The 24,187-nt window shown below is 43.3% G+C and overlaps 1 protein-coding gene across 1 annotated transcript in view; it reads left to right on the forward strand.

Annotated features, from left to right (window-relative positions):
• MEGF9 (multiple EGF like domains 9) overlaps positions 1-24,187 on the forward strand; it is a 363,416-nt gene that overhangs the window by 257,299 nt on the left and 81,930 nt on the right. Inside the window, exon 5 of the mRNA XM_069609886.1 lies at positions 16,462-16,728. Within this exon, the coding sequence (XP_069465987.1) occupies positions 16,462-16,728 (267 nt within the window). The remainder of the gene's footprint in view (positions 1-16,461; positions 16,729-24,187) is intronic.

Raw genomic sequence — 24,187 nt, forward strand, 5'->3', positions numbered from 1 at the left:
TCCAGTTACCCATGTCATGAAAAAAACTGCATACAACCACAAATAATCAACCAGTAAGCATCCAATAATTGAACTCAAACGCTGCACTCCTTGTTACAAACTCTACAATCTTAATTGCATAATCTAGACAAAACTTCACATACAAACTTTTCAAATGAAACAGTACACAAACTTTTGGGTTGTGCATATTTGATGGGTGTTTGATTGTATGGGTGTGTTATGCTGCGGCGGTTGTTGCCATGGCCACAACCACCGCAGGATAACGCACCTATACTACCAAACATTTTGACTGTGTTATGTGGGCTGCTTATAGATTATATTAATAATGCTGTACTAACAACTTAAAACCAACATCATACTAAAGTAAATTGGATAGAAGCAGATTCATTATGTCCGCGGACAGCCGCTACGACCGCGGGCATGGCGAACACATCAAGGGCACCTGCCACCTAAACAAATACAGTATTTGACCCATCTCTTACTCCTCAACCCTCCCCAATCGCTCCTGCACACCAACACACTCCCCAAAATTGCATTTGGCCTCGGTTTGCTGCCGCGCTGTCAGCGAATCCAAGATGGCGGGCGCATCGAAACAATGTGACGCGCCTCACGCCTCACCCCAGCCAATCGGCAAACACGTTGCATGTCTGCGGACATGACATAAACCGATTTTCCAATCGGTGTCCTGTCCGCAGAGTCAACAGTGACGTGTGTCCGCAGAGCGGACATAGATGTCACTAATTTTTTTGCCTTGCGTTTCGGCCATTTACAAAAACCTACTGGATGGATTTACACCAAATTAACAAAAGCACGCTTTCGGGACTAAGCCGCTGCGCCTGCCGCAAATTTGGTGGGAAATCGGTCCATCGGTTTGAGCTGTAGGCGTGTGCAGTTTTTTCCCCATTATGTCTATGGGAAAAAAAGAAATGTTGGGACCCCCCCTATTATATATATCAGCCACGGTAGTGGCTGTGTAGTTATGGTTAAGTTGCTGTTTCCTTAAGAAGAGCACTTTTTGGGCGGCTTATAACTCCGCTCCCCCTGGACGATTCATCACCAAACTTTGCAAATAAAAGTATGTGGGTCACTCTGAATTTCGTTGCAAAGTTTGGTGATGTTTGGTCCAGGAGGGCAAAAGTTATAGGGGGGGTCCCAAAACGTCTTTTTTTCCCCATAGACTGAATGGGGAAAAACTTTGCGCACGCCTACAGGTCAAACCGTTGGACAGATTTTCACCAAATTTACGTCAGGGGCTTGGTCCCGAAAGCGTGCTTTTATAAATTTGGTGACAATCCGTCCAGTAGTTTCCTTTAAAACGACCAAAAAATATGTCTAAAAAAATTAGTGATATCGATGTCCATGGCCGTAGGCCATACTCCCAAGACGCTAGGCCCTGGTCACAACCACCACAGCATATCGCAGCTATAGATACACCCGTAGTATCAAACATCAATCAGGTGGTTGTGGGGAGGGCGCACCCAAGACCAAATTTATACGTAGTGCACTTACAAGCCACAATAGGTGCAATATGCTGTGGTGGTCCTGGCCAGGATGTAGAGTCTTGGGTGCATGGCCTTCTTATAAGCACTGAAGTTATAAGGAAATATTTGTCAGCCTTACGGCAGCTACTGGTGCCCAATAGTTGAAAACTATATCGAAAAAAAGTCTTAAATATTTTACCGAATTGGCAGCTCTAATTCAAAATACAGTTACCTTTAGGCTGACCAAGGTTAGAAAAGTTACGAAACAAAAAAACATATACTGTATTTTTCTGAATTGGGCCTTTTTATTTTGCATTCATATATTCAAACACTGCAATAAATGTCTTGCAGTTTGTTTCTATGTTAGTAATTTCCTGTTGTAAATTGTTTCTTCCACAAAACATTCACTGTCTTCTTTATGTTTTCCCCAGTTGGTTTGTGGATTGTTTTTCACTAGAATGTAATAATTTATTTAATTTCTCTAAGTTTGTACAATTCTTCATCCACAAAGCATTCACTGTCTTTTTTACGTGTTCCCCAGTTGGTTTGTGGATTGTTTTTCACAAAATTGTGATATTACTTTTTGATTTTTTGTTATTTAATTTCTGAGTTTGTAAAGTTCCTCAAAGTTCCTCGGGTTTATAAAGTTCCTCGACACGTGTTTCCCCGTCTATTGATATGACGGTTCTTCAGGAGGATCCTTTTTGGTTAAGTTTCCTTTTTCAGATTTTTTGTGTTTGGTGGTGTTATCCTTTGTTGGGCTGAATTGTCTTACTCATAATTCTTAGGTAGTGTTACAAACCTTTGTTCGGCTGAATTTCCTTACTTGTATTCCTTTTTAACAGATTATCTTGTTGCGTGTTTCATTTTCTCCTTTTAAATTGGCAAGTGGAAATTACATTGTCCATTTGTATGAGCATTTGTTTGCAACCAAAATCTTGTATGGGATGCCTTATACTTGTGTTTCCATTTCCGCTGTAATTTCCCGCAGTCCGCCGATCCGTGTTCGTGTTTCTTGATGTGTTTACGAGCTCCGGTCACATGATAACATTTATTTATCTTACGTGACGTTTTTTTGTGCATGCCGTTCTGTTTTCGAGCTCTGGTCATGTGATAACGTTTGTTAGCGTCTGTTGATGGTTTTTGCAGGACGTTCTAGTGCTGTGCGCCATTTTGGTTTGGAATGATATTTTCCCTTACTTTGAACGCAATTGTGTGTTTTCTTCAATGCTTTTGGTGATGTATCGAACTCAATTTGTCCCAAATTGATGATTACCTTCTTATACAGACTTTTATTGAATTTTTATTTTTATGTCCATATTATTTCGTCCTTGTTTTCATTAGAGTGTAAATGTCGTTTTTTCCCTTGCGGCAATTTTGTACAGTATATTGATTTTTTGTTTTAACAATTGATATTGTGATTTCTGTTCCAGAAACTTATGGAGCAATACTTATTCTTTGGTTTATTTATTCTTGCTTTGTTCTTAGAAAAGCTTCTTTCTTGTGCCAGACCTGTCTCTATTATGGTTTGTCAGAGTTTGTTTACTTTTGGCGCGAGATACATGCCCAATGTTAATATTTTGGAGTTTTTCTTTTTAAGAAATGATACTTATCTTGACCCTTGTTATAAGAAATGGTACATCTCTTGATCCTTGTTGAGTCCAGTATAGCATGTGTTAAGATGACAAATCCAAAAAGCTTCTTTTTCCTCAGCATTTTCTCTATATTGCCTCCTCTTGGTGGAGATTCAATTTTTTCCAATTCCAAAAAATTGTAACTTTCCGATGTCATTTTGTGAGTAATTATTTTGGAAATGTTGAGCTAATGGTGTTTGTGGTACTTGATCTTTTATGGATCTTATGTATTCTCCTCTTCTAACTCTAAGTGTACGTATAGTACTCCCGATGTACAATTTTGTACAGATGCATTGAATTGCATAAACTACAAATTTGCTATTGCAGTTGATGAACTGTTGGATTTTCTTGATCTGTCCATTGGGCAATGTGATTGTTGTTCTTGTGTTGTCTGAGAATTTACATTGGTTGCAGGATCCACATTTATAGTTCCCTTTTGTTGGTGGTTTTAGCCACATCAGTTGTTATAAATTATTGCTCTTCTCTGAGATAAAATGTGAAGGGCTAAGTATGTTATTGAAATCTTTAGCTCTGCGAAACGTTATGTTTGGTTGTGAGTCTAATAATGCTCCCAGGTCTTTGTCTGTTTGTAGTATATTCCAATTCTTTTTGAGAATATTAGTGAGGGTTTTGTTGTTGCTGTTGTATCTTGTGATGAATCTTGTTTTTTCTTCTGTTGATGGTCTTTTTGGTTTGTTCATTAGGAGATCTGCTCTCGTTCTTAGATTGGTTTTTTGATAACTTTTCATTAGGAGATTGTGGTTGTAGCCTCTTGTGTGGAATTTTCTAATGCTTTCCTTAGCATGTTTTTCAAAGTCTTGGGTTCTTGTGCAGTTGTGTTTAATCCTTAGCAGTTCTCCATATGGTATATTTTTGGTTATATGCTGTGGGTGATTGCTGGTAGCATGTAATATGCTATTGACTGCTGTTTCCTTTGTAAAGAGTGTAGTTTGTATTCTGTTTTCTATGAAGAGCTTTAAATCCAGAAAATTGATGCTGTTCTGTATTGTATGGTAAACTTCAAGTTGCAAGTGTTGGAATTCAAATATTCATGATACTTTTTCATTTGATTTTCGAAGGGATTGTGTCCTCCGGCGTATTCCTTATCTTTGATAATTCGTCTCCAGCTTGCTGGCCTCGGAAATTTTTTCTCTGTAGAGGGCGCTGCCCAGGGTTACTGCCTACCCTTTCTACACATCGCTCGGAGTCATCCACTGGGGCACAGCTCTCTAAAAGTTCCAAATCCGCTCCTCTTGCAGGAAATTATAGACCTGCTAGAGAAAGGTGCCATGGAACCGGTACCTGTAGCGGACAGGAACAAGGGCTGGTACTCCCCCTACTTTCTCATACCAAAGAAGGACGGAGGACTGAGACCCATCCTGGACTTACGAGAATTGAACAAGTTCCTCAGGAAGGACAAGTTCAAGATGGTAACTCTCAGATCCTTCAGGCCCTCCAGCTCCAGGAGTGGCTGGTATCTCTGGACCTTCAGGCTGCTTATTTCCATGTGCCAATCCATCTAAAAAAAGAGGGTGGATGTTCCCAAAATGGGGAACTCCCTTCCCCTGCACACTATCTATAATCTGTATATACAGAAAAATAATTTGGCAGTGTGATGTACTCTTATAAGGCAATGTGTTGTAACCTGCCTTATAAGAGTACATCACACTGCCAAATTATTTTTCTGTATATACAGATTATAGATAGTGTGCAGGGGACGGGAGTTCCCCATTTTGGGAACATCCACCCTCTTTTTTTGTTCTAGTACCAACCCAGATGCCAAGGTTGAGATTATCTCCTCTGCACCTCAAATCTCCTCAATCTAATAACCAAAGACACCTAGATTACCTTAAATCTTGATATAACAACTATTTCGAATTGAGGTGTGCATAGTGTTGAACACTTGGTTCCAATCCATCTCAAACACAGGAAATACCTGAGGTTCGCAATTGGCGACTCTCATTATCAATTTCGAGTTCTGTCATTTGGGATGACCTCTGCCCCGAGGGTCTTCACCAAGCTAATGTCGGTAGTGGCTTCGAGTCTAAGGAGGGAAGGGATCCACGTCTACCCCTACCTGGACGATTGGCTGATCAGGGCTGTATCTTCGGAACAAGCTCAGATCCAGCTAGATTGTCTGCCACTTCCTTCACAAACTGGGCTTCTCCCTCAATTTAAAGAAGTCACAGATGCTACCATCACAGAGACTCCAGTTCATTGGAGCGGTCCTGGACACTTCCCTGGGAAAAGCCTCGCCACCAGAGGTGAGGGCTCAAGATATTCTGCAGATGGTCAACAAGTTCCAAAATGCCCAACGTCTCCCAGCCTTCGACTTTTTGAGGTTGCTAGGCCTCATGGCATCCTGCATCTTCCTTGTTCCAGAGGCTCGTCTGAGAATGAGATCTCTTCAGTGGGCACTGAGAACTCAGTGGTCGCAATTCTCAGGGAGAATGACGGATCTCCTCCGGATTCCGGACAAGGTAGTCCACGACCTTCAATTGTGGGCCCATCCAGAGAACATCTTGAAAGGAGAACTGTTTTGGCAACCATGGCCGGAGAGAACAGTAGTCACAGACGCCTCACTCACGGGGTGGGGAGCCCATCCAAACGACTTGACCATCAGCGGTCGTTGGTCTCTATCGGAGTCCAGACTACACATCAACCTATTAGAGCTGAGAGCGATCAGACTAGCGCTGAAAGCTTTCCTGCCATCATACAGGGGAGAAATGTCCTGATAATGACGGACAAACACGGTGGCCCTGCACTACCTCAACAAAAGAGGAGGCGTAGGGTCACTGCCACTGTGCAGAGAGGCAATGCAGCTCTGGTTTTGGGCAATTCAGGAAGGAATCTCTCTATCTGCAGTCCACCTAGCCGGAGAGAAGAACTTGACAGCAGACGCTCTGAGCAGGCAGAGTACATTCTCCCACGAGTGGGTGCTAGCTCAGGAAGTCCTTCAAGAGATCTTCGCCCCTTTGGGGAACCCCTCAGGTGGATCCGTTCGCCCCCAGCACCAACAGGAAGTGCGATCTGTTCTGTTCAAGGGAATTTCCCCCGAGAGGAGCTCTAGGGGACGCGTTCGTAGTGGACTCGGTGTAACGCTCACCTGGCTCCCACAGAGGCGCTGGTCTAGTCTGGGTTGCTGTGGCCTCTTCAAGCGTGATGCGCAGAACTCGGACCACCGATTGAACAGGACCCCCAAATCTTGCTTGTCTGGCCCGTAGGAATATCCTTCTGCAGATGAGAAAGGGGATTAACTGTCTGCAGAATAGTGTGCTTGCTCCCCCCGTTCCCCCTTCGTTCTTCTCTGACTTCCTCCAAAACCCCCTGTTTAAGCTCACCTTATGGTTTGGAAGGATGAACTCTCCATCCTGCTTCTGGTGCAGGGGCGCGCGTTCGTCCAGTTACTTCACTGGTTTTCAGAATGGCGCTGGCAAAATCCACTTGACTTTTCTGAGTGATACGCCGTAAGTATGAAGATTCAAAAGTTCAAGTGTGAGCCTCTTTTTATGTTGTCTTCCTAACCTGTGATCTGTCCTTTATTTCAGGTGCAGAACGAAGGCGATGCGTTGAGGGGTTAAATTGCCGATGGTAAAATCAGGTGAGTTAGTGATGAGGGCGACCCCTCTAAATGTCTTTATAATTCCCCAGTAATGTCTTTTGTCCTTTCCCCATAGGGGCCGGGGTGCGGTACCTGCCAACGAAGTGGCGCCGACCCGAAATGTGGAATGGTTCACCAAGAAAAGCCGGGAAGTATTATGGCTGAAAATTCGGCTTTCCTCCTGTGTTCCCTCTGCTCACCTTTTGTCTCTTCTCTCCCCTAGGTGCAGAGATGTGGCGACCGGTGCTGACAGCCGCGATGGAGCCGAGAGATGTCTCGAGGACAGGTGAGTGAAGCGCGGCGCTGCAGCGAGCAACGCAATGCTTTTAAATGGAAGTCTTTCTTCAAGAATGCTGGCGTGAAGATTCCGGATGCAGGTAAGAAGTTTGAATAAGTTCTTGGTTTTCACCTTTCTCTTCTCTTCTTTCCTTACAGGTGTTCCAGGTTCGAGGCGGGCGTGGCTGGAGTCCAGGTGCAGGAGCAGACACGGTGAGCGTTCAGCTGCTGGGATGCAGAACAACGCGAAGCACGTGTGGCTGTCCGGGCGTGGCTTAAATAGCCTTGGAAGAAGTCCTAGGTAAGTATTCTTCCACAGCCCCACCCAAGTAACAAAATAGTCCCTTCAGTAAAATAGTCCCTCCTAATCCTCATTTGGCTTGGGTCTTCATGCAGCATGGTCTGCATCAGGTGAGTATGCAGCATGGTCTGCATCAGGTAAGTGCACCAAACACTTTCCTTTATGAGCCTGGCGCCTATGGCGCCAGGACTGATGTCCAACATGAGCCTGGCGCCAAAGGCGCCAGGACAGAGTCTAAAGAGCCCCTATAAGGGGCCGCTGGGCTTTTATCCGGGGGCATGATGCCTGCTCCCGGGGGTGCTGGGCCTGGCCTGGTGCTCCGGGGGTAGGCATCATGACACTGGGAGTTCCCACTCCTTTACGTGTGTCCACCAGTCCCTGTTATTCCTCAAATGATCAGGAGGTTGAGAAGATTCCGGAAAACCATGATCCTAATTGTCCCGGACTGGGCCAGGAGAACGTGGTACTCGGACCTTCTAGATATGTCCATCTGTCCTCCAATACGTCTTCCACTCAAAGAGAATCTTCTCTCACAGAAGGGAGGTCAGGTTCTCCATCCAGACATTGGAACCCTCAACCTTCACGCTTGGCTTCTGAAAGGGTGAGGTACAAGGATTGGGACCTCCCTGATGACGTTGTGGAGGTGTTGCTTTCCGCCAGAAGGCCAGCAACAAAGTCTTTATATCGCTACCGTTGGAACAAGTTTTGCAGCTGGTGCAGAGAAGGGAATATCGACCCTTTTTCATGTGGTACACCAACAGTGTTATCGTTTCTACTCTACTTGGCAAACTCAGGCCTTCAAGTTGGCACTGTAAAAGGCTATCTCGCAGCGCTTCCAAGCGCACTGCGGAGGAACCATCGTATTTCAAACTACCTCTAGTAATACAATTTCTCAAGGGATTAACTAATGTTTATCATCCAAGACCATTCCAAGTTCCCTTATGGGACTTAAATTTAGTCTTAAATGTCCTAATGGGTACTCCATTCGAACCACTCCATTCTTGTTCACTGAGATTTCTCACTCTTAAAACTGTCCTATTGGTACCACTAACATCTGCTAGGAGGGTGAGCGAATTACAAGCTCTCTCTTGTGAACCCCCACCATACAATTTTCCATAAGGACAAAGTTGTCCTACAGTTGAAGCCTAATTTCCTCCCAAAGGTGGTTTCTGAATTTCATATCACTCAGAAAATGACCTTACCTTCGTTGTACCCTCCTCCCCATCCGGGGAAAGAGGAAGAAAGGCTACATAGGCTGGACCCAAGGCGAGCTCTGAGCTTTTACATCAGCAGACTGGCTAGGATTAGGCAAGCAGACCAACTGTTTGTAGGATACTCAGGTCACAAGTTGGGACTACCCATAACAAAACAGACCATTTCCAGGTGGATTATTTTGGCCATTCTGGAATGTTACAAACTGGCAGGGAAAAAGCCACCCCAAAATCTTAGGGCTCATTCAACCAGGGGTATTGCAGCCTCTTCGGCCCTCCAAAGAGGGGTACCGGTCCGAGACATATGTGCGGCTGCCAAATGGTCGTCCGCACATACATTCACAAAATTTTACAACCTGGAGTCCTCCACTAGTCAAGAGACCAGATTTGGCAAAGCTGTATTACATTCGGTTTCCTTCCTAAAAGGGATACATGACATTATTAATCCCACCTCCAATTACATGCCACTGCTATGGGAATCTATCAAAGATAAGGAATACGTTGGAGGACACAATCCCTTCGAAGAACAAGTTACTTCTTACCTTGTAACGTTCTTTCGATGGGATGTTCCTCCAACGTATTCCTTATCGCCCCTCCCATCCATCCCCGCAGTAATACTTCCCTTGTGGTTCCAGCTTATGCTCCTTCAAGGTCAATAACCAACTCAGGCATGCCTTATCTTATGCTACAAAACGGAACTGAGCAACAGATGCCGCGCGTGGCTATTTATGGGCATGGTGACGTCGGCGCCGATACCGTGGCTGTCGAGGGACATCGACTAGGCGGACGTCAACGCGCAGCGTCCTCTACAGAGAAAACATTTCCGAGGCCAGCAAGCTGGAGACGAATCATCAAAGATGAGGAATACGTCGGAGGAACATCCCATCGAAAGAATGTTACAAGGTAAGAAGTAACTTGTTCTTCTGTTCCATTCCATATCATGATAATATTGTCAATGTACCTGCCCCAGTATGTGACTTGGTTAGTTGTGTTGAAAAATGGATGGGTCCAAGCATGTTCTGTTTCGAAATGCCCCATATATAGGTTCGCATAGGATGGGGCATTTTTTGCCCCCATCGCTGTACCTTGGATTTGTTTGAATATTTCCTTGTTGAAAGAGAAAATATTGTTTCGAAGTGTAAAGTCTAGCATCTCTAAGAGCATTTGATTTTGTTCCAAAAATGATATTGATCTTGTTTTTAAGAAATATTCTGTCGTTTGTAGGCCTTTTTCATGGAGAATGCTAGTATAGAGACTTGATACGTCCAATGTTACTAACCAGAAGTTTGGTTACCAGTCTGTTTTCAAATTGTTGTATTGTGTTTGGTATCTTTTATATATGATGTGAGTCCTGCTGCCAAAGGTTGTAATTGATAGTCTATATATTCTGAAATCCTCTCGGTTAGTGACCCTATGCTGTTAATAATGGGTCTACATTGTGGTAGTCCTTCAAATTCCTTGTGTATATTTGGCGTGAAATAAATAGTAGGCATAACAGGATGTGATGGATTCATATATTGGTATTCTTCATCTGTTAACAGTCCAATGTTATTCCAGTGTTCACTCATAAGTTGCCAATCTTCTTTCAGTTTCTGAATAGGGTTGGTATTGAGTTTTGTGTAGCATTGTGTGTTACTCAAGTGTTGATTAGCTATTGTTATATAGTCCGTAGTTTTGAGTAGGACAATGTTGCCACCCTTGTCTGCCATTTTGACTGTTATATCTGGGTTGTTTTTGAGATTGTCAATGGCCTCTTTTTCTGTTCGGGTTAGATTGTATCTTATTTTCGGTGGACTATTTTTCAAATATATTTGTCTGAGATCTCTTTGTACCGCTTTATAGAATGTCTACTACATTTCCTTCCGGAAGTTGCGGAACGAAGGTGGATCGAGGTTTCAAATGGGTATTAGCTGATAATCCTAAGATTATGTTCTGTTCTTCTGAAAATGATTGTACCGTATGTATGTCTTCTGGTTCCGGTAGGTTTAGAAGCTCTACAGTTTTGAGACCATGGTCCACTGAAAGTTCTATTATCGGTTGTGTTGTCCGTTTTAGTTTTTTATCTGTGCAGTTAAGAAAGTGTAACTTTAGTTTCAACTTTCTACAAAAAAGGAAAAGATCCTGGTTTATGTCAAAGTAGTCCCAATTGCTAGATGGACAGAATGAAAGTCCTTTGTTTAGTGCTTTAACTAACTCAGGTGAGAGATCTGTATTTGTCAGGTTCACAGTTATGTTTTCCTCTGGAGTTGTGAATTTTTGGATCTTGTTAACATTCCCTCGGTGTTGTCTGATTCGCTTCTTCTGAACATATGATCTCCATCCCCTTGGCCCCCTCCGCCGGTATTTGGTTGTCTGTTGGGTAACTTTGCCCACCTCGGGTAGCTTCTCATCTTTTTGTATTGCTGGTATTCTTCTAAAAAAGTTGTCGATGGTGAGGTTGAACGAGATTCTGGGGTTGTTGTTGTGTTGGATCTAAGTCTGTGTCGCTGATTGAATCTGTATCTGATGATAGAGGTGTTGGTTGAAAAGTTGCTTTTCTGGGTTTGTTTGAAGTAGGTCTTTGCAGTAATTTTACTTGTGGTTTCTGAAATGTGTAGACCCTCTTAAACTTGTAATCTGTTTCGTCTCTTATCAATTGCCTTTTGTTTTTTCAACTTGGTTGCTTCCATATGTTTGTCTATGATTTTATCGAGTATCTCCTAATTCTTGAAGGTTTTTTTCTGGGATATTTAATGCTTCAATGTGTTCTTTGTTGATTGCTATCTCCTTGAGTTTTCTTTGCATTTATAATGAGTTTATGTATCATTTCTTTGGATGTATTTGTTAGTAAATCCTCCGAATCTTTTAGACTGTCTGTCATCTTCTTCAAATGAAAGGAAGATACATATTCTAAGCCCTCTCGGAATTCTTCCTACTTGTAGGTATTTTTCTAAAGTTTTAATGAAGTTATAAGGCACCATGGTTTTTATATAGTGCATTGGTTGTGGCCAGGACGTAAAGTTTTGGGTGCATGGCTGCAGGCCGTAGGCCGTACGTCATACTCCCACAACTCTAGGCCCCGGCCACAACCATCACAGCAATGGATACACCCGTAGTATTGCTTATCGCTCAGATGATTCTGGGGAGGGTGTACAGTTTTTGGTGCATGACCTTGGGCCTAACCAGTGTACCGGAGATTCCTCAGAAGGTTCTGACGGACCTGCCAGTACCGGACATTGTTCCGAGGTTCACCACCACTCTGCTAGTTAAGCCCAGTTCGGCTGGGTGCTGGGATACCAGGGTTTACCCTGAGGTCTGTTTCTGGAGCTGTCCCCGCTGTAACCTGGTTGAAACCTGAGGTTCCTCTTGTGGAGGCTAAAGTGTGTACTGAGTCCCGACTCGAGGCACCTTTTAAGGGAGCTTTACATACCAGGTTGAAACCTGAGGTTCCTCTTGTGGAGGCCAATGTCTATATCGACAGATCTGAGAGGCCTTCTCAGAGGGTCTTGTCGGTAAGGTGTTGTTCTCAACCGTCCCACGCTCTGGGTTGTGGTGGTACCGGTTCTGTCGAGGGGGCAAAGATGGGGGTCACGGACTGCATTCCCTTTGGTACCGGAGGTTAATTTTGAGACTGGTTCGAACATGTCGACTAAACATCCGAGACCACCCAGTACCGGCTCTGCCGAGGATCCTTGTAAGGCTAAAGTGTTACTTAAGTCCCCTGACTCTCTTAAGGAGGTAATTACCTCAGCTATGCATGTGACCCAGTTCTCTTCAGGTGGTGACAAAATGGCAGCCCAACCTGCATGGCCTACAGCAGCCATTTTGGATACCTCCCTTACACCTACGTTCGCAACGTCTGGTGATGGGAGCATTTCTTTCGGCAATAGTAATCCATTCCACCCTTCTTTCGACTGGCGTGCGTGGGCTCTGCTGCCTCATACGGTCTTGCTCCACTTGTTCCTGTGACGCAGTTTGCCCCTGGTGTGTGATAATGGCGGCCGAACCTCTGCGGGCCACGGCAGACATTTTGAATACCCCTCTTAAAGCGAGGTTTTACATCAACAAGCAGGGCGACACGGACTCTCCTCTCCTTCTGGATATTGCCATACAAATTTGGGCTGGGCCATCCAGTATATTGTTTGGCTCCAGGCTCCACACATCCTTGGTCACCTCAATGTGACCCCAGATTAATTCAGTCGCCAGTCGGCATCGGTTATGAGTGTGAGATGAACAGCAATATCATCTCCAACTTTTAAAGCAATGGGGCGCGCCAGAGGTGGTCCTCTTTGCAGCTTGTTGGTCAACATGAAAGCTTATGCTTTCCCCTCATTGCCTCCTATCTATTGGTCACTCTGTAAGCACATCAAACCGTTGCCAAAGCAGCTACGTGGGCTTTCCCATCAGCTTTGGGCAAACATTACTGCTTAGACCTGAGCTCCAGAGCTAATGCTCAATTCGGCCAGGCTGTTCTTAAAAACCTTTTTCAGTAAGGAGGTTCCATCCACCAGTATTTTCTGTGAGGAGTGCTTGGTAATCGCCCAAAAGTATGGAGGAAAGGGGACGGGACGTAGGAGTATAACAAAGTCACTCACTGTAGTGACTATATTACTCCTAGTCCATGGTCCCCTTTCCTCAATAAGCCGGCCCGCCGTCCCCTCTAATAAGTATCCTCTATTATTGCTTAAAGGTCTCAGACGATGCGTGGGGCAGAGCTCAGGAGGGCGGGTTTACGCCCAAGTGCGGTACCCCGCGTAAAAAGAGAAGGACACATTTTTTTTCAATTTGATGCTTTTTTACAAAAGTGCTCTGGTCCCGTCCCAATGGACAGAATGTCCCAAAAGTATGGAGGAAAGGGGACTATGGACTAGGAGTAAGATGGTCACTACAGTGACTAACTTTGTTATTCCCGCCAGTGGTAATCTGAGTTGAACTGCTTGAGTGCAAGAATAAATAAACCTAGCAAAGGCCTGTAGGTTTTGTACAACTGTGACCGCCAGCCACAAAGTGGGAACGTGCACAATGCAACAGTGCAGCACATACAATGCAGCCGGTAGAACACCCAGAAGGAGAGGGCGGTAGTCGCAGGCGTGCACGCTGTTATTTGAGCCCAGCGATGTGCAGCATGTAAGGTTTTGTTAAGGGGCTTTAGTTGTCAGCCCTTCAGCCCCTGTGCCCATGATATTTAAGAGTGTGGATCTCCACGACATGCGCTGCACTGGCTGGGAACATGTTATGTGTAGATGGGTTAAACATACATATAGATGGGTTAAACATACATGAAATGCAATGTGCGATCATGTGCTATTTATAGATGCTGTCGTCCTCGGGTGTCTACGTTCTCTGTGAATGGAATATTCAGAAGTTGTTTGTGTGCGTGCCTCGCCCAACTCTTCAGAGGCTGTGGGCAGCCGCAGCTCTCGAAGGAGAAGGAGAGGGCACAGTCTATCCTTAATCAGGCGTTCACTCCTTGGTGGTACCCTTCATCAGGTACCGACCGTTCCTTGGCATCTTCTAACCATCTTTAGGTGCTGGGCCCCCGGTGCCACCGTCTGTCCTCGATGGGGAGGGCTTGACCCTCGGTGGCACCCTAAAAATAAAAACCTTATTTTATTCAACAATGCAAATTATCATACACATTCATATCTAAATACATTATTTCACAATTCTGACTGTGCAAATTAGCAAACATAAATTCCATTAAGCAGCTTTTCAATTTCCATCCACAGTTTAATAATAGCGCTAGTTAATGGCATTTGGGTGCCAGTGAGACATTGAGCCGAAAATAGCTCAGTTTTAATAGCATGCAGATTATGTACAGGTTTCCCCAGGAACTTTAAGTGCACATCTTTCAGACCCTTACAGATGGTTAAAACATGTCAGGCCCAGAGACCCCAGCTACACCTAAATGATTGCACCCAATGAAGCGCAAAAAACGTTTAATGGCTTCGTTGGGGGGCCTAGCAGTTCGGGCTGAAATAATAAATGATAAAATAAGACTTAATTGTGCTTCCAGTCAACATGTTAGGAGCGGTATACATTTTTGATTTGCTTTACCAAAACGTGAGAACGCTGGCCTGCACACTTCGGTCCCTGCCATGTGATGTAAACCATTAAACTAGCAAACAGTTGGCTTGTAGTATTTGCGAACGTTGTATCTGTTATATATGGAGCAACTCTATAGTCAGGTTTTATTTAAATAACAGATTGATATATTAACATAAACTCTGAAGTGAATCACAGAGCTGCAGATAAGACAGTGTGATTAAATGATCTTCCCAGGATCACACACTTTGGTTAAATGGTGAAACCAGGATGTGGACAATTTAAGCAACTGAGCACATCTTCACAGATTTAGTTGATATAGATATTTATTTCTAATAAGCACTTGAAGATAATGCATTCAGTACTTTTAACAGGGCCAAATGCTTTGCTGTGACACGTGCGTCTTGACTATGACAATGCTCTGTATTTAGGGCTCCCCTTTTCAGGTCTCTCCCAAATGCAACCTTTTCACAACTCCCCTGCTAGGCGTATTGCAGGCCTGAATAAACATGGCTGCATTAACCCACGTGCACTTCAGGTATATTTAGATACAACAGATATATTGAGTTTTACTTCAAGTTACTTCAGAAAGTCCCTTTAAAAAAATAAAATGCATGCAAATCTATATTTAATGCGGATGATACAATGCCAAGTCTGGAATAAACCTTTCTTTAGCTTAGAAACATGGCTTTGCTTTAGTTGATTTGCAGACATAAAAATAAACCATATTCGAGTTCTTCCATAAATAAACACAAGTAGAGATTTCTCGCTTCACTTACATAAGATGCCACTGGCCAAGTGCAAAAAATGAAGGGGTCTCAACAAATGTTTTGCCCCGGGCCTCACCTCACCCTGTGACAGCCCTGCCCCGTACAAATGCAAACGAGCCACTTGCACACTGCTTTTCAAAGCGACCCTCTCCCCTGACTTTGAGCATCTCAAACGTACACCTTTAACCCCTATTGACATACTGCGCCCCAGGCAAACATATGCCCACTCTATAAGCACAAGGTACGTGCATTTAATGCCTCCTACATTTCACGCTTTGAAAGGCTTGCAAGCATGCAGAGCTGCGTGTACTTCTGTTGTGCAGTCTCAACACAAAGCACTGCAATCTTGTGTTTGCCTCTCAACACGACTAATCAAACCCACCAATCCGTCAGAGCAATTGGAGACAATGAAAATAGAAGCAGAGCAAATCCTAATTACAGAACATAGAATATATCCCCTATTATTTGAAACACAGAATGAAGGACTCGGTAAACCCGAAAACGTTCCTAACCTAAGCTGAAAAAAGGGACTGCTTTATACCCAGCAGTGCCCCATTTTGTAATCTTCAATGCCACTCGTTTGAAGTACAATTTCATTAGAGCTGCACATGTTCTCAATTGGTATCCTTTGAGGTACATCATGTACCCCGCCAAGATATCCCTCATGTTTTGAGGCTCTAAACAGTCCATCCTTTTGGGTTCCAAATACCTCATGTTTGGAAATACTGCAGAACCGAATCCGCCTACCACTTTGCACATATTCTTTTTCAACTTGCACAGTATAAATGTGCCAGACTTATTCGTTTGCATTGTTTGTCTTGTTACTCTCTGGTTGAAAACGGAATCAAGCCTATACGCAAATAAAAGCAATTTGTACATCCTGTTCTGCTCGAACAACTCAGCGAGAGGCTGCTTGTCCTATTTTCAGACCATCTCGTTACATTGTGTTCTGCTTCAAGGATTGATGTTTCCATTGATTAACGTCGACAATCTGGTTGAAAATTGCAAGCACAAGTTAATTGCTAGTTAATTATCCTTTCTATTCAATATTTGCTCTTAGCTCTATTTGGTAGGCACTGAAAATACAAATGTATGCCACGATGAAGTGAGTACTACTTGCTCACTTTGGTACTCATCATTTGTTTGCTTTTGTTCCCTTTCAGACTCTGATGCAGTAATTTGTGATCAGTGCAATCCAGGATATGTTGGGCCGCATTGCAAAGAATGTGATAATGGATATTACATGCGTGACACCATCTGCATAAAGTGTGACTGTAATGGCAATGTGGACCCGTTGAAAACACCAAGAATATGTGACTCGGCCACAGGCGCTTGCTTAAACTGCATTAATAATACTACAGGTCTTAAATGTGAGTTGTGTATAGAAGGTTACGTTGGTGAGGCTTCTGCAAGAAACTGCACCAAGAAAGGTAAATAACGAACTATTTCATATTGAGGGGTGCAATTTTTTTAAAATAGTTAATATTAAGTTCTACCATTGACAAGTTCACTGTACTGTTCTTTTCATTGTATAGGTGATAAATAATTTAATGACACTCATTTTAAAATCTAGTTTTTTTGTGTTTTGGAAGCTGGGTCGGTCGCCCTGCAGACATTTTAGAGTCCTTCCGTGCAAGGCAGATATTGGGGAGATGTGAGTTTGTTATCTACTTGGTTAGACATTTAGATTGTCTGATCTGTGAATGCTGGTATCAAGAATATTTCAAAAGAGTGCAACAAGCAGAGTTTGCGTCGTCCTTATGCAGAGGGCAGTAGTCCCGGTCTGACCGGCAATGGGGCGGGAGGCGGTACCTAATCTATGCAAAAAAAACGTAAAGCACTTAGACAAGGGAAAACTACCCGTGCTAAGCACTGTTAAGTTAGCTGTAAAGTGCAGACCTCAAGAAGCGATCTTGAGAGCAGGGTGTGACCATGCCCGTATTCAGGAGCAGGCAGTAAGTTCAAAATTTAGGAGAGTCTAGGAGAGCCAGTGGCTATGCTTCCGTCCAACCATCCCCAGAGTATTTTCCAATCCGTCTTAAGCAGAATCTATAAAAAAATATGCCAAATCCCCTCTATTGCTGCCAACATCAAGGAGTTTAATATTTTTTTTCTGTTTGGAACCTGTTTGGAAACATTTTTGTAGTTGGAAGTCAGGTGTTCACATAATGTTTTAATTAAATTTTGCCTGCCATCAGATTCACCAATCCCATTTTTATATCCTTTTGCATCCCTTGTAGTGTTTTTCCCTCGCTCATCCCTATCAGTTCACTAATACAATGCCGTGACAGGCTTGCTGTTTCATATTTCCATTAATCTAATCCGCTCTCAAGCCAGCTACAAGCCGACAGGCCTGCAGCATCCTGGACTACAGCAAACTTAACTGAAATGGGGGGAAAAAAAGAAAATAAAAATTGTCAAGTGTTGACTTGGTAACCTCATTAGGTAAAAAACCATAACGCCAAAAAACTAACATGTCCATAAAGAGAACTAGTTATCTATAGAAAAATCGGAATGTTATTTGTTTTATATTATACCCTAGACGTTCAAGCTACATTGTTCAATTTCTGTTTTTGTGCCACCACGAGGTTGTCACAGGTTGAGCTTTCTGCCTTGGTTTGTCTTGCTTTCAGGGTTTTCTCCTGTGTTCCCAAAATAATTTTGCATTTCCTGCATCCTAAATATCAGTTTTATTTATCAAGGGGTCTTGCCATTATAATCCATGTTTAGAGCAGAGATACTGTACTTGAACTGCCCTGCTTTAACGGCTTTTACTCAGCATTCTCTGTATCTCGTCAGATATAATGTGTATAGTTCGTTATGGGGTATATTGCCAGTTATACATGGCTTTATAAGTCACTTTGTTCTGGACAGTCTTTTTAGCAGTTCATACCTTCAATTCATGTCACTTATCAACGATTGTTCCCAAGTCTTTCTAAATGTAATATATATTTGACAATTGGACTATTGGTATGTCTCCTTTTGAACCGTCTGCTCCACGCTAAAAGGAGAACCTTAGCGCTGAAGCAGTGCTGGTCACTGTTTTTCCCATGCTTGGAAATAATTTGAAGTGCGTTTCCTATCTGGACTACAAAAACGAACTCGCCAGTGGCAATGGCAACTGTTGGGATCTGCCCTTTGAGCTGTCTGCTTCAGGCTAAAAGGGGAACATTAGTGCTGAAACGCATCACCGTATCCTGGGGACTGTCTGTATGGAACCATCAGTGTTTGAAACGTCCTTGGAGACTGTTGAAGCATGTGTGGAGTTTGTGGAAGAATCATCCTTCGGGGTAATTGAGCGACCACATGCCACAAGCCCAGAAATGAGGCCTGCTCATGCCTATGATTTGTGTAAAACTAAACCCATTCCTAAAAAGACCCAATCAGGCACAGGGTGGGAATTGGAATCTCTAACTTGCAGTAATATTACAAATGACTTTCCGGGTTAGAACAACACATCTAGTACTATCCTAAATGACCAATGAAGATCCTCGATAGCATGCTTGGGAACCAAAATGAGCACAAAGAGAATGCCTACCTGGGTCAAGTACAGGAGCACTCAGTGATGTCAATGCTAATGTTGAGAGGCCAGCTGGCGACTTGTATGAGAAAAAAAAGGTAAAACGTGGCTAGGTGTCGAACTACAGGTGTATATGGATAAATATGAGCTCTTGCGAAAAAGTCTTTTTAGCACCCCTGTTCTTCCTCTACTAAATTCCACTATCATGAATTCTAATTTAGGGGAAATTCCACAAGATGTTTTAAATTGGACCTCTCAAGGTGAACAAGAGATAGCCGGACTTGAAGAGGTTGTGCAAGCAGAAGTTGGGGGAAAAAACACAGCCGCACTGAATCTGGCTAATGCAGTACCAAATTCTCCCCCACCTCATACAGTTAATCACTGCAGAATTAATTTTCCTCTACCTTAAAATTACAAGCACTCGACTTCCTGCTAACTTTGTTGATTAAGCTTGACGAAAGTACTTATAAAGAACTTAAGCAACATACTCAAGTGTTAAACGCCAGTACCAAACACCTATGCATCAAACCTGTACTTACCAATGACGCATGTTGTATTGCTGACAAAATAAGAATTCAGGATGTGCAGACCATAACCCTTTAAGTGACATGGGTTTTGCCCCCCAGTGACAAGGCCTTTTTTGGTGATTTTGGTATGTCGCCATTCAATGCCTTGTAACTTTTTTGTTACATGAGAGATCGCCGCCAAATTTGTCCCCTTTTTTCCCACATGTAGGAAGTTGTAACGCCACCCAGGAATCCTAGGTTGCTGTAGGGGGGTGAGAGAAAATAACCAAAAAGTGTGAAAATGTTGGGTTTTTTCATAAAATGCCAATAAAATGATATACAAAGAAGCCTGTGGTTTTTTCCTTGTAAGAGCTACGAACAAATGGTTTGCTGTGCTGAATTCCCCAATTTCCTGCCTTTCAAGAAGAGGTTGGGTGGAAACGAAAAAAAAATTATTTCGATGTGGTTATCAACCGTTTAGTGAGAGGTAGGCAATTTTGGCCATTTTTGCCAATTGGACATGTGTGGACGGAATGTAAGAATAGGGTAGGAAAGCCGGATTGGCGCACAGAAAGGCATACATTTCTGAAAAGTAGACAAAATTCCAAGTTTAGGAAGGGGTGATTTGCGAAGGTCAGGCAACAACTACGTGGGGGGGAAAAAGGCTTGGTACGGCAATGGCTTCTATGAATTTTGAGAAAAACAATGCTCCGCTACATTCCCCCGACTCTTGCAGTTAGGAAATCACACATTTTTTGTAGTGTTTCACAAAACAAGCAATACCACAAGCCAAAAACTGAGCCATGGTACACAGAGTTTTTATGCTTACGGCCTGAACAGACGTAATTAGCATGTGTAAATCAGGAAAACCAATGTGGTGAGGAACGGCAAGCATACATTTTTTTGAAAGTGCACAGGCAGAACTTTTCAAGGGTAGATGACTTGTGCAGCTTACAAAAGTGTATGGTGCCTAAAGCAGCGACTAAATGTAGGGCACTTTTGGGAAATGAAAGGGTTGTTTGACGAAGGGCACCAGCAAATGGGTCAAAACGTTATGAAAACCACGCAAACACAACAAATGTCAAACCTCCCCGCATTCCCACAGGTGTCCTGACAAAATCAGTACCTCACATGTGTGGGTGCAGCTACCTGGGCGCCAAGGGGAAAGCCTAAAACACGGCTAACCCCAAGTCTTTTCCAACAGCTGAATTTCAGGATTTTTTCTGAAGCGCACACCATACAGATATGGGCCTGTCTGACTTGCGCAAATCGGCCCAGAATGAATTATCCCAAAGTCTGCACACTGGTCACTAAATGTAAAAATATAAAAGCTGAATATAGATGCTGGCTAAGTGCCTATAAACATGAACAGGTACTCTAGTGCAGACAAATAAACGTAATGATGCTCTGTGGTTCTGGAAGCTGGTCAATGGCACTTCTGGACATCCAAATCTTTTGGAAGGTGCTTCCAACGAAGCTTGGGAAAGGTTCATGAAAACTACCATTGGCTGCATTCACCCAGAACCCAAGGAGGATATAGTGATAGTGAATTGAAATAAAAAATAAACGTTACAGGACATTTCAGAGCTTATCAAAATGTAAGAACTTAAGAGCTCCTGGTCCAGATGGTGTTTACAACACCTTGCTGAAACTGAAACTGGCAGACTGGGGAGTTTGTTCTTCCAGACCATTAGTACATTGGGTATTCTGCCAGAACCATGGACTAAGAGTATAGCTGTCCCAGTATAAAAATGGGACCCAGAAATAAGCCTAAAAGCTACTGCATCCAAGTTCTGTTGGTGGATTTAAAACACTGGGTCCACCAGCTCTGAAAATTACCTTTTAATCAAACCGGATTCCATAGTGCTCACACCACTACAGATAACCTACTGATCTTGGTCACCTTGATCAAGACCGCCTGGGGACTATGTAATCGATCGCTCCATGTAGTGTTTGTAGACTTCAGTGCACCCTTCGATCAGTGAATAGAAGCAAAATGTGGGTTAAATTAAAGGAATAGTACTTGCCCGATGGACATTTGAAGATTATCAGCACCTTACATCAGAACACTTCCATATCGGAAATGGAGGCTGAATGATGTAGACGTAGACAGTCTGACTACAAGTACTTAGGAGTTACCATTGATCAACAACTAAATTGAGGACCGAAGAATCTGGAAGTCACGATACAAAAGGCATATGCTATGAAATGCTTCCTGGTTGTAAGTACATTCTGGCAGTATGAGAAACATGGGGACAGCGGCTGAAAATCAATTTTAGGGCAGAAAGCAAAAAAGCTAAAGGGGAACAGGCAGCTACTTGACAAACTGCACTCGCTTAATCTCTGAACTAATTCAAGTAGCCGGGATTATGGCAGGTATGGTTCCCCCAGATGGATTTAGCATTATATCTATTTGATTGTTTTTTTATCACACTCCTAATACTGTACCTGCGTTTGGTTTCTAAGCACGGATCTGGGATTCGAACCTCTGTTGCTCTGCGTGGACTTGCTTCAAACACCCACAAGGGAACACACAGGAGACAAACTACACTCCAGGAGGTGAGCAAAGATGGGGAGGGGGATCATGGATTGCCCAACAGCGGACCAGGATGCAACGCTCCTCGTTGATGCAGCGCCTGGGCGGAACATCGAAGTCGCCAATGTCCAACATACTAACACTCAGTGAGGGTGGTGCTACCCCATACCCAAAGGCAACAACACAAGGGGTATGTAATCCACCAACTTCCACACTCGCATACCAGACACAAACCAATGCAATCAGCTCCCCAAGCTCCCCATCATCACCCAAACCAACATGTCCCCACAAGTCCCAACAAGAGTATGAACCACCAAGAAGCACTCGCTATACACGCAATTGTCACCGCACCACATCTATCCTAGCCTGCATTGCAATGATCACCAAGCGCACCACACCTTGTCCATATGCACTCACAACTCTCAAGCGTGCACAACACAGCTACCACACTCACCCCCACAACTACAACATATAACAAATTTGGACAGATCGGGTGCCCCTGGTAGTACTGTGGAACTAAATATGTAGTATGAACAATCTAACCGAATGAACTTTTATAAATGCAAGGGAATCAAAAAAACATTGGCCAACATTTGTACATCTCTCCGAGATGCATCAAACTAAGTCCTCTTTAAATGCCCCTCTGGAGGGCAGTCCAAAACATTTCCCGTGATGTACAATTCCTTCAAAAAGGGCAGTCCAAAATATTGATCATTTCATGTCCATCAGGAGGGCAATTCAAACTCTTGCCCTAATCTACTGCTGCTGCTCTATTCCTTATTTAGAGGCAGTCAAAAGAGAATACATCCTTAATTTATCAACTGGACGCATTGGTATCCTATATGCATGCGCCTTACTCCATCTGATATTTTAACATACATATGTATACCATGCCTCTGACACAAAACAAACCTAATACAAAAATGAAAACATTTCATTTCAACCTGCATTTCTGTGAGTAGGCCCAGCGCCAACAAAGCAATGAGGCACTGGCCCCAACACTTAAACACGACATTGACATGACAATGGCCCAAACTAGACAACGGAAAATTAAACCCCAATCCCACATCACTTTTAAAACACTCTTCCTACTCCGCTTACGCCGTGATGTCAGGGTAGGATCATTGAGTAATTATCAAAAAGGGCACCTGGTTAATGCCTTACTCTGCCCAGGCGGGTAATATTGTGAGTAGAACAAAATTGAGTAAGGTCATGAGAGTCTTGCTGCTGAAAGCCAGATGAACACTCTCCTTCCCAAGGACACATCAGTGGACGTAGAAGCAATAGATTGATACCACAAATATTCAGCATTTGTACCCTACAGACTGGTTACTTAACCTCAAAATGTATACCGGCTGATGTATCTTTTGCTCCAGATTATGTGCATTGAAAACACACGCTGCAATTTAATTAAAACCCCATTGCAGCCTACAGAATTGTCTTGTCAAATATTTGTCGCAACTATTGATATTAGTTTACTGCCACCACTGAAAGGTGGTTTTTATTTAGGAGTGTGTTCATCTGGCTTTCAGCAGCAACACTCTCATGACCTTACTCAATGTTGTTCTACTCAGGGTAGGATTATTGACATGTGACTTTTTAAAATGACTCATAACCCAGTGCATCATACTATGCATGTAATCGACTAAATTTGATGTTAAGCTCTACATCTGAATTCTCACTTCAAAACACACCTATATAAATAAAAATGTAAATGTTCTTTTGTTCAAAATCTTAAATCTCTGAAAGTTCTTCACCGATTGCTATTTTGCCACATCGTTGCATTCGAATAGGCGTGTGTTTTTTATATACCTTATAACATGCTTTTTTTGAAAGACAGCGTCATCTGTTGGACGTAAAAGCAACACACACTATACTGAATATTTCACAATTCCATTTCAATGTTTCCGATTTAGAATGGCTCAAATACGTGCCAAAGAAGCAGCAGAGCGACATGCAGCCAGACTTCTGGATGCACGGTTGCGAGCACGGCGATCGCGTTCTGCAGCTTCAGATCTGCTTTGTTCTCAACAGAATGAACGTGACAGGCTGAGAGTGGCTGAAAGACGTCAACGAGAAACAGCAGATCAGCATCAAACACGACTCCGTGCTCAGCAATCACGGGATTACAATCACCTTGCATTCCGGTACAACCCAGCTGATGATTATAGTTTGAGCCGGCATGTTCTCATCGGCACCATGACTGAAGTGTGTCCTTATTTCAAGGCTCTGAAATTTAATGGAGAAGCTAAAGGAATGTGTTGCGCCGCCAGGAAAATTAAACTGCCTCAACTTGGAGAACCGCCAGAGCCATTAAAAACTTTGCT

The sequence above is a fragment of the Ambystoma mexicanum genome, chromosome 8 (genome assembly GCF_040938575.1).
Source record: "Ambystoma mexicanum isolate Mex_15411 chromosome 8, UKY_AmexF1_1, whole genome shotgun sequence".
Lineage (NCBI taxonomy): Eukaryota > Metazoa > Chordata > Amphibia > Caudata > Ambystomatidae > Ambystoma > Ambystoma mexicanum.